The following is an 11499-nucleotide window of genomic DNA, read 5'->3' as shown; positions in this document are numbered from 1 at the left end:
CGGCGTCGACCCGCTCGGAGACACGGACAGGATCGGAGGCGGCATCGACCTGCCCAGGAACTGGAACAGGCTGTGTGGCGGCGTCAACTCGCCCAGGAACAGGAATCGGCTCGGTGGCGGCGTCGACCCGCCCAGGAACCGGAACCGGAAACGGTTCGGTGGCGGTGTCGACCCGCCCAGGAATGGCCAGAATACAAGACCGGTGTGACGGACGCGGCGGGACCTCTGCGGGACAAAACTACAAAACCAGAGAAAACTCCTACTAAGAACGGAGGGGGAAACCTACCGGATTCTAAGTTACAAAAAACCAGGAAAACTCACACAAACAGGAATGCTCACTAAGGAGGGAAAACAGAGGGGGCAGACAGGCTCAAGGAAATCCAGGGAGAGGCGAAGTGGAGACTGGCAGAAACGTGCAACTGTAATGTCTATGATCCGGCGGCTTGTGGTGGAATGAACCGAGTATTTATAGGAGCAGTGGTGATCGTGTGCAGGTGAGTCCGAAGTTGCAGCTGAGGGTGATTGTCCTGATTAGAGCCAAGATGCACAGGGGCAGAGAGGGAGAGGCAGACAGGAGGGAGAAGAGGGAGAAAAAGAGGGAGACAGGCAAGGGCTGGGGGGTCATGACATGCAAGGTAACCGAGGGAGATTTCAGGTCAATAAAATCGTTTAAAATCACAGCAGTGAGCAACTAGGTGGTACTCGTATGATTTAAATGGATTTTGCAATGGTGACGGAATGCATTTGAACAACAGACATAACCTGGTGCACTGAGTGAAGAGTTAACCTGAACTGGTGTCTGAATATAACCATAAACCAGCTGAATAATGCTGCTGTCACTACGGGGGGATGAAGTACTGCAAGATCGATAAGTCGGGGCGGAACTGAGCTACTGCACCCATAAAGTCTTGTCTTTGATGAAATTTCATTTTGATTTGCTGTTTGAGTAGTCCTCACATTTGTTAACAGCTACAAAGATGAAAATAAAATGAAGAGAGCACATTAAAATAGTGGAAAGTCTTCAGAATTATAGCGGGAAAGATAAAGGATAAGATGTTCAAACTCTGCCGAAACACAAACTGGATTTCAGCTTGGGCAAATGTATGTTTATTCCAGCTGTCCTCCTGCTGTATATGTATGGTGCATCCAAGCAGCAGCCTACCTGTGCCGTAGAGCATGGCCAGCAGTATGGAGGAGATCCAGGCAGTGTCGCTGTATCCCACCCCAAACTCCTTGATCAGCTCTTTGAAAAACACACTGACCGCTTTGGGGAAAGCGTAGGAGAAGCCCGTGATGACAAAACAGCCGGCCAGCACCACCCAGCCCCACCCTCCATCTGGAGCCTTGACACCCCCTGCATCCGTGTCCACCGCCACCCCTCCCATGGTGCTTTAAGGGCTGTGACTTAATGGAGGCAGCAGACAGAGAAGCTGGAGAAATAAATGAAAATGACAACAAGCAGTTGGATTGAGTTTCTCTGCAAATGCGTCTAATTCAGTTCTGCACCATGAGTAGTGCTCATCAGCAATGAGCCAACTCCCAGATTCAACATGTTTCCCAGATGGAGATAGAAGCTCTCTTTAACATTACTGTTTTATTTTGCCATTTTCAAGTTAACCATGTGTGTACGATCTGTGGAATTCCAACTGCTCTGTGCTCTCAAAGCTTGATTACAACATTTCTGACAATGCACACCCCAGTTAAAAAATCTGAAAGATCTAAAATATAAATATCTGTGTGTGGAAATACAGAGAGGTGATAAGTGCAATGTGTAATTCTGTGAGGCTCACTCAGGTTCTGATGTTGTCCCCTCACAAATCTTTGCAGTCATACATGATGTGGATCAGCCGTCCAGGCCTCAAATACAGTTGAGTGGCTCAGCAGGAAGAGGAGGATTTTCAGGAGCGCTGATTGGACCAACTCCCTACAAGAACCAAAATGAAGGAGCAAACAGTAAAGCAAACATGCATGTCTTTAATTCAGATATAAAACATTCAATGAAACCAATGTGTTAAGTACCTTAAACCTGCATTCTTTCTAAAAATCCAGCAGGAGGCGACTCCTCTGGCTGCAAAAAGAAGTCTAACTATATACAGATCTAAATATGATCTTATTCAGTGTGTTACCTCAGCAAAAATGTCCCCTAATGAGTTGATGGTCTCAATCATGAGTTTGGAGTCTTTTTCAATACAGCATCGCTGCTAATTATTGTTCCACTTAGTGCAAAATACAAGATGCCTTGTGATTGACAAGTCGTTACTGTATGGGCATTTGTAAAGTATTGACTGAAGTAGCAAATCAAGTGAGATGTAGGCGATTTTCTAATAGACTTCTGTACAATCTGATGTCTTTTTTTTTTAACCAGAAGAGTCTCCCCCTGCTGGCTGTTAGAAAGAATGCACGTTTTCATCCATCTTTTAGATACAATTCGTGGTATTCCCACTGCAACCTAGTTTTACAAGAGGTTTCCAAGACGTGGGAGATTCGAGACTCATCATTTGCTGATTGGACGTCATATGGACTGTCTGTCTACGGCATACAATTACCTCTTAATGTCAATGATCTGTGCGGATGTTTTGCAGACATACAGTGAGCGGCTGTCAGAGAGTATTAAGACAGTGATTTGTTTTGACTCTCTACAGCACATTGGATTTTAAAACTGCATTAACTTTCAGCTTTAATGGTGTTCGGTGGTGTTTACGTGCCTACTTATTGTACACACAGTCGTCTCTTAGTGCTGTGGGACAGTGATCCTGAACATTCAAGGCAACCAAGGAGTTTTTAGGCTCAAACTGTGGAATGCTCTTGACTGACCAAGACTGACACCTGACCTCAAAGCAACTGATCATGTGTTTTACTGCAGAAGACCAGCACACTGAAACAATAAGGAGGTGAAAAAGGCTGCAAAAGAGGCCTAACCACAGCCTCAGTAGCAGCGGATGTCTGAGACTACAGTCATTGCATTGGATTTGGAACCACATATTAAATATAACAACTTTATTAGCTCATTTTAATGTAATATATTGCTTTTGGTGTCTGAAAATGAGCAAAAGACATATAAAAAGTATAAAGAGCTTCAATTTTTTTTCCAAATCAAACGTGATGGAGTACAGATTCAAGATCAAAATAACAAAATGATAATAAATTGTCCTTATATGGACTGCACTGTAAAAAAAAAAACACAAAACACAACTTAGAAGAATTAACTAACTATTGCTCATTTGTAACCTCGCTAAAATATGCAGATATGACCTCATGTGAACACCCAATCAGTGGTGGTTAAACCTGCGCTGATTTTTCATCCCATCCAGTCAGCTGGTACTTACAAGCCAACCTCGACCAGAACAACAAGTGTGATTTACTATTACACTGCATCCTATTATGCTTTGTAATGGGCCGGCTCACTCGCTGGCCCCCCTGTGATTTATGGGCCCACTGGGTCTGTGGAGCCAGACGTGGCTTTTACCGCACAACCACACATTAGCACCTCAGCCTCAAACACTCCCACGGGTCCATGTATATGCGTCCAAATCCTGCATCGGGTGTTGTTAGTACTTTTTCGATTCATCCTAAAATCCTAAGAGACACTTGTGTCTGCAAATCAGAGAAGTAAAAATGCTCATCTGTTGTTTGGACAGTGAGGAAACAGCTCCATTAGCTAATTTACAATCTCTTGAAGAAGCTCAAAGGACGAATCGTGTGGTAGAAATGCAGGCTGGGTTCAGGCCAAACTGCCTGCAATCCAATGTCTCCGGGTAACATAATAATTTCAAGCCTCATGCTGACGGGAATGTGACGTGACCAGCCTAAAAAAAAACAAACTGTGCGCCACCCGGGCCAATGTGTTAGTCACTCCCCAGGGCAATATTCTGCATTATTACACAGTCACAGCTCGGCATGTCCTGAATTTGCAGATAGAGATATATATTGTTTGCGCTGTGTTATTTGCTTTTATTAAAAAAAATAAAGAAAGAAAGAAAAATCCTGAATCTCCTTGAAAATGAAGGGTGCTGAAGTTACAGTCGAACTTATTTTTGCTTATCAGACTCAGGTAGATTCTCTGATTTTGTTATCACTGACAGCGGTGACCCAAAGTCCTCAAATGTCCTCCCACCCCAGTTCTGGCGTTTTCAAATTCTTCACAGCTGGAAATAAGGCGACACTAATGGATGAGAAAATTAGAGAATGTACCTTTTGGCTTTGAGTGGTCATTGGTCCACTGGTGAATGCAAAACATCCAAAACGAAGGAAGTGTGTCAATAACTTTCTATCATTTATAGCTTTTAATAGTTACTCTTCTTAAGGTCAAGGTCTTTTGCTGTTCGTGTCTGTTACCGAGAGGGGTATTGTACTAATGAGACATAGCTCTAGTGCTATAATAATGCATGTTATGTAACTTTACATGCTACATGAGGTTGAGTCTGACCTACATGTTTCAATAGGCTAAACTAAAAGTACATATCAGGTACAATTTCAGGAATTCAGGAATGATTCGTTTGTTGGGAATCCAGATGTTTAAAGCTGCACTAATGTAGATATTAACAGTAACAAGAGATCAATCTATTTGCAATGTGTAAGGAGTTACTTAGAGTAATAAATCTACAGAAAATTGTCACTTGAATCTTCTTTACTTCTCCGTTTTATTGTGTTTTTTTTTTTTTCTTTTTAGCTCAATGTTTCGGTCTTCAAGCATGCAACTTCAACATTTGGTTGAATCTCGTTGTCCTCTTTGTTTCCAGAAGCAGCAGACAGCTGTTTTTGGCAACGAAGCTCTCAGCTGCACTACTCTCTGCACCAAACAGCAGGCGGACACAGTTAATGACTAGCTAGTGAGGACCGCAATTTAATAGCATTTAGCGTCTAAACAGTTAGTTGTTTACTCAGCGGTTGGTGTAGACCAAAACAGAGCAATCGAAAAGTCTAGTTTGCACTTGCATTTGTCAGTAAGGTAAGTCTGTGTCATTATCTATACATGTGGTGAGCTCAGCTACCATGATATCATGTATTGATCAGTGAGCTACCATTACAAATCCTGAGGGACAACTTGATGACATTGCACCCGCCGAGACTATCATGGCGTGTTGCTCACAATGTTGCCACGCCCTAAAACATATCCTGCTTTATTATCTATTTTACTCTAAGTGGGACCATAATTTACAAAATGAACATCACGCTGTATTCAAAAAGTCTTGAAACTACTATTCAAGACCATAAACTCATTAGGATAATGTTTACTAAGGTAATAAATCAAGTGAGAATCGTGTCATTTTTGCATAGATTTCAGTGCAATCAGACGTCTTTTTGCAACCAGAGGAGTCGCCCCCTGCTGGCTGTGAGACAGAATGCAGGTTTAAGTCACTTCCAGGCTACCTCCGTCTATTTTATACTGTTACACTTCAGATCCAGTTAATTATGTTGTTTTTTGGGGTCTTTTGGGTGTGTAAGTTAACAGCACATTCATTATAGCAACTTAAGACGATGATAGTATGCCATTATTGTGGCTTCAGTTTGTTTTGCCGCCTTCAGTCCAATAAATGAATGCTGCTTTAAAGGTTAAATGTGAAAACTGCTTCACAAGGCAAGAAAAAGTCCTCAGATATCCTATAGGTGGGCTTTAGTATTGGCTTAAAGAAAACTAATTGTGAATGTGTATTTTTATTTATTTTTTTTAAGTAAGTTGACATTAGATCTAATTTAACTGATTTAATTTATTTTCTACCATAGAAAAGCCGTGAAATTTAAATCAAAGAGTTAAAACAATTTAAGTCCTCTAGGTGCTAGAAAATGTGTAGAAATGCAAGATAATGTAAAGAAATGTATACATAAACAAATCAAGTTGAAAATGATTGTTAATTTAGGAAACGGTAAATCACAACTATGATCAGTTTGAATATTTTCCACCACATCACTTGATGATGGTCATACCCTTCCCATCACAACAGTTTTATGTTGCTTCTATTTTTTTTTCCTCTTCACTTTTAGATGAATAATTCTGACAGAAATTTAACAGTAAATCCTGGCTCTGTGTAAACTAATGTCTCACCCACAGGAGAACCTTTTTCCCACTCTGCCTGGATGCCACTGCTCACCTAAAATGTCCCAACTCTCTCAGTCTTATGTACACAATCTATGATCACGACATACAGGCAGGTATCGCGTGACTAAATGACGAATCACGCGATACGACGAATATTGGTGAGAAAAACGTGCCCATCAATATTCATGTGTCGCTGTGGCTTTGACAAACGCCTCTATCCTCTGCCAAGCTGACATGAATGTGTGTGTGCAGGCTGATTTAAAGGTAGTTTGATTTTCTAGTGTTGTGATGTAAGAGGCCAACAAAATAAATGCCCAGAGTAGCAAACTGTTGCGTGTCTTACCGGGAGATGCTGCTGACAGTGTCGTCCCTCCTCCAGCCTCCTGCCTCCTGCCTCAGCACCGGAGCACCGTTTCTCTCCGCACGTCTGCAGACCCCCACAGAGGAGCCGCTCCGTCCGTCCGCTGGGTCCTAAAGCCTTCAGTCCTCCATCCAGCGTGACCAATGACAAACAGCCTGCTGTGGTGGTCCAGCTTTGCTATTGGACAGTATGAGGGAGCCTGGGATTGGGTGGTACACTGATTCTCATTTTGAGATCAAGTTCAATAAAATAAAAATAAAAAAAGCTCTAAATATAAAGATGCAACTGGATGTGGTATGGAGCAACGTGTCACTCAAGGCTGACTCCAACAGCCAGTAAGTTCCCATAGACCCCCATGTTAAAACTATATAGTAGAAATACACCTACTAATACCTTGGTATGAAAAAAAAACTTTATATACTCAATTTCCCTGTTTGTGACAAATGTATGGAGGTTGTTTTATTATAAGACTCAGTGAAAAGCTTTAAATATGAAGATGCAATTGGATGTGGTATCAAGCAACAACATGTCAAAAACTGCTGTTCCTCAAGTGGCCTCTTAAAGCTGACCCCAAAAGACAGTCAATTCCCATAGATCTCCATGTACCTGATGTATGTATGCACTCATTTTTTTCAATCTATTTACTGTGTTTTCCCTGTTTGTGTCTGCTTGTGTTGACTGCAGCATGGGTGAATTGCCTAAGACAAATTCCCCACACATGGGACAATGAAGCTAATCTTGAATCTTGAATGTTAAAATGCTCAACTTTACAGCCGAAATAGACGTGTTCACACCTTGGTGGATCGTGCCGTTGCCTCACAGCTAGAATTTCCCTGGTTCGCATCCAGGTTAGGACACCTGGGATCTTTCTGCGTGGAGTTTACATGTTCTCCCTGTGCAGCGTGGGTTCTCTCTCCACAGTCCAAAGACATGTTGAGGTTAATTGGTGATTCTACATTGTCCATAGGTGTGAATGTGAGTGTGCTTGGTTGCTTGTCTCTAAGTGTAGCCCTGTGATAGACTGGCGACCTGTCCAGGGTGTCCTCTGCCTTCACCCTGAGCCAGCTGGGATAGACTCCACACCCCCGCAACACAAGTGAAAAGTAGGCGGTGTATAGATAATGGATGGATGGATACTCAATTTCCCTGTTCGTGACAATTGTATGGAGGTTATTTTTTATGTAACTCAATAAAAAGCTCTAAATATGAAGCTGCAATGGATGTGGTATCAAGCAGCAACTTGTCAAAACTGCAGTTCCTCAAATGACCACATGAGGCTGACTCCAAAAGTGAGTCAGTTCCCATTGAGCCTCATGTCAAATTGGCCAGCTTTGCAGGGGAAATAAACTTGTTCTCAGTTTTGGTTTCTTAACCCAGTTTACTTGTCTGTGACAACTGCGTGGAGGTGAATTTTTATGTAACTCATTCATTTTAATTGCACTGAGGCTTAAAGTTGTGCGTAAGTCAGGGCGTGGCCGCTGAGTCGAACGATGACTCCCGTCTCACTCCACCTCGTCGCTCATTGAATCGGTCGAGAATCAGGATGAGTCAGACTGACCTTCAAAACCGCTTTTCAGGAAACCTAGGGGTGACGTCATGGAGGATTTGTCCATCTTTATATACAGTATATGTGCCATATTTTTGATGATGTCGCCAGATAACTATTAGTCAGAGGGATCGACTGCACCAGGTCTTTAGTTGTGTACAGTAGGGGACTTGTGTGCAAACTGTTTTATTTTCAAAAGCTAGTCCATGGATTTGTTACATTCAAGGTGGACCAGTATGATGTAAAATTAGCAAGATGTTCCATCAACATCCTCAAAAAGACTCCAGTTGATGCAATTTGCTGCAGCCAGAGTACTGAGAGATCATTATATTTCTATTATATGAGCTTGTGTTCTTTCCTCTTAGATAATGTTCATGCAAGTGGGACGGTTTCACAAATATAAAGACCTGGCCGAAAAAGATTATCCATCTAAACCCCAAGCTAACTCTTGACTGAGGCCTTTGTTTCCGTGGTAACACTGAATGATGGCGTGGACGGGATGTCGAAACCTTAGTCCTGTATTAACCCTATTACCTTCAAATTTACCAAGAAGATAGATAGATAGATAGATAGATAGATAGATAGATAGATAGATAGATAGATAGATAGATAGATAGATAGATAGATAGATAGATAGATAGAAAGAAATACTGTATTAATCCCCAATGGGAAATTTGGTTGTTACGGCACAGGACAGAGTTACCACCACCACAAATACCAATAAATAGGCCAAAATAAACAACAACAAAATATAAAATGCGAAATGTAACAATAACAAAAAAATAAACAATAAGAAAATATGAAATACAAAATGTACAATAAGTGTAATATTTCAAGAAACGTCAACATCTTTCAATCTTGCAGCAATTTTAAACCTTCAGAAAATTATCAGAATTAAAATTGTTACCCAAGTTTATGTGTAAATAGCCCTTTAAATGAAGCTGAAAAAAATTATGTCAATCACTTATGTCGAGATGTTAAACACTGAATGGGGTCAAATTGCTCCCAAAGATAACAGGAGGGTTAAATTACAAATACCTACATCTCACAAACTGTGTGCCTTTGGTTTAAAATGCAGGATTTTTATGCTCTAAATTTGTTGTGTCTACACATCAAACTTCTGATGACATCGCTTGTGTCTTAGATTGTAAGAGGAAGTGCTGCCAGGTCTCTGGCAGCAAGGAGCAGGTAAGAGAAGCCTGTGTTCTGAAGAACCTTTCATGTTCTGAATTGTTATTAACAAAGATGGAGAAGACTGGATCAGTTGTACTTTTCCTGGAATACTTGAAACACTTTTTTTTGCGGGTTACTTCCCAGCCTCACCCAGACTCTGTCTCCAGCAGCCCCCAGGTAAGTTGAGTCTGAGACCCCTGGACTAGACAAAAACTGTGCCTACATTCATCAGATGGGCACCAATAACTGTTGGATGTGAAAAGAACCATCTGGCATCACTGTTCTCTAAACCTTCACAAGACGATGGGTTAATTATTTTTGGGTTAATTTATTTTTTTGATGATGACACCATTATATTGACACAAAAACGCGACAGTGCTCACTCTGTGCTAAGTACAGCACTTTTAATTTACGTAGTACTTTTACACTTTTCTTTCACATATATTTTATTTAGATTTCTATATTTATTGCCTGTCTTGTTATTGTTGTGTGCCACCGTTTCACTCACCACGCCAAATTCCTTGTGTGTGAGCTCACTTGGCAATAAAAAGCTTTCTGATTCGGAAAATAGTACAGACGTCGAACTATACTGACAAATGAAAACAAAAAAGAGCAGATTATGGAGAACTTCTATAAAGAGAAAAAAACTAGATCTTTGACGTGCTTCAGTCGAAACCATAAAGAATTTAATCTCACACCTGTTTTAAAGCTGCAGTATTTTATGTCACCTGAAGAAGCTGCAGCCAAACACCGACTTATCGCTTTATGAAAACAGAAACTGCTGCTTCTTGATTGTAGATGAGAGCACCAGAAAACCAAAATAAATGCCTCAACGAGGCTAAAACACTCCGTCAAGCTGAAAAATCTTAATCCAGAGTGAGCTTCTCTCCCATTTCGCTCCACACTTAATAACCCGAGAAATTATCAGTTAGAAAAATATCGATGGAGTGCAGCTTTAAAAGGTTTCATGCTTTGGGCCTTTTTGCTTGATCGACAGTTGTCTTCCTGTGTTAACATCAGTTGTAGTGATTGCTCCATCTGGACTGCCTCCACTTTGAGCAAATACCCCTGAATAGCTCATCATCAGTTTCCTTGTTTATGACACGGTCAGACACTTTTGTGCTTCAGCAATTCTGTACAACAATCAGCGTACGGTGAGCGATACTGCTTCAGGTGTGATGTTTTGCTGCAGCTCTTTCCAGCGATGCCCTGACCGACAGAGTGTTAATAATAAGGGAATAAATAAAGTGCTGTTGCTGTGGGCTAGAGATTGTGGTTCGCTGACGTCAACGCTCCCCCTACCCCACTTTCCGCCCGGACGGGGAGCATATGTGTGTGTGTTCGGCCTCACTCGTCTCACCCCTTTAACACAGGCCGTTCCTCCTGGGATAGCACTCCAGATGCCTCGTTTGATAATGGATGAGCACATCTTGTTCCTATAACAACACACCCACAAGTTTTTGCTCGATACAGCACATAGCACCGTATCACCTAATGTCCCCGGTGTTCTTTTTTTTTTAACTTTGCTTTGTATCCTCTCTTTCACCAGTTCGTGAGTCTGTGTTGTGGCGGTTATTCTTATCCTGGATGCGTTTATCTCTGCACGTCCTCCTGAGAGGAGCATCATGACCTGTTGTGTAACCGTCCTGGCTGCAGCGTGCCGGAGCTCAGGTTGTTTGACAGCATCACCCGGTGGTTAGACTGTGTCACTGCTGCAACAGCTTCAATGTAATGGACCACTGTTAGATGTTAAAGCTGCACTGACAACAACAGAAAACAATTTAAAAACACAATAATTTAGTGCTGGATCTTAATATTCACCCAGAGCTGTCTAGAACTGCTGAGGCCGTCAGTGACGGAGGCTACATGCGTTTCTCAGCATCTCTTCTTGTGATATTAATCCTCTCTGAATGAGGATTAAGGAACGTTGACGACTCTTTGAGGCTTTACTTAGTCACAGCTTTGCTTTCAGCTGAATGCTAATATGAGCGTGCTAACACGCTTATGTAAAGCAGCAATGAGATGACAGCTGTCGAGGAAATAAGAAAATTAATCTCACTTTAAGTTCAATTATTCCCCCCCAATAATTTAACAAACTAAAAAAAAAACTGAAATTAGTTTGTGTTAACTGGGATGTATGTTGTAAAAAGAGTCAAAACAATCAGCTGTTACTTCACGCTACACCTTTTTGGGGTTTAAACAGTTTTCAAGAATGGATTATTTACTTTTTTTATTCATTTTTTTTGCCTCAGTTGTTTTCTTTTTTAATCCAAATGTTCCATAGTTTATCATGTTATGTCATTTGCTAAGTGGCACTAAAGTCAGAGGACAGCTAATGCTAATGGGAATATTATTAGCGCTGTCTTGATTTCGTAATAAACC

At 41.4% G+C, this 11499-nt stretch overlaps 1 protein-coding gene across 1 annotated transcript in view; it reads right to left on the bottom strand.

Annotated features, from left to right (window-relative positions):
* Window positions 1-1385, bottom strand: part of slc16a3a (solute carrier family 16 member 3a) — a 9307-nt gene extending 7922 nt beyond the window's left edge. Inside the window, exon 1 of the mRNA XM_008285734.1 lies at window positions 1163-1385. Coding sequence (XP_008283956.1) covers window positions 1163-1385 — 223 coding nt within the window. The remainder of the gene's footprint in view (window positions 1-1162) is intronic.
* Between the last annotated feature and the right edge of the window lie 10114 nt (window positions 1386-11499).

This window comes from Stegastes partitus, unplaced genomic scaffold (assembly GCF_000690725.1).
Source record: "Stegastes partitus isolate 25-593 unplaced genomic scaffold, Stegastes_partitus-1.0.2 Scaffold414, whole genome shotgun sequence".
Classification (NCBI taxonomy): domain Eukaryota; kingdom Metazoa; phylum Chordata; class Actinopteri; family Pomacentridae; genus Stegastes; species Stegastes partitus.
This window is presented reverse-complemented; position numbering and strand designations above follow the sequence as displayed.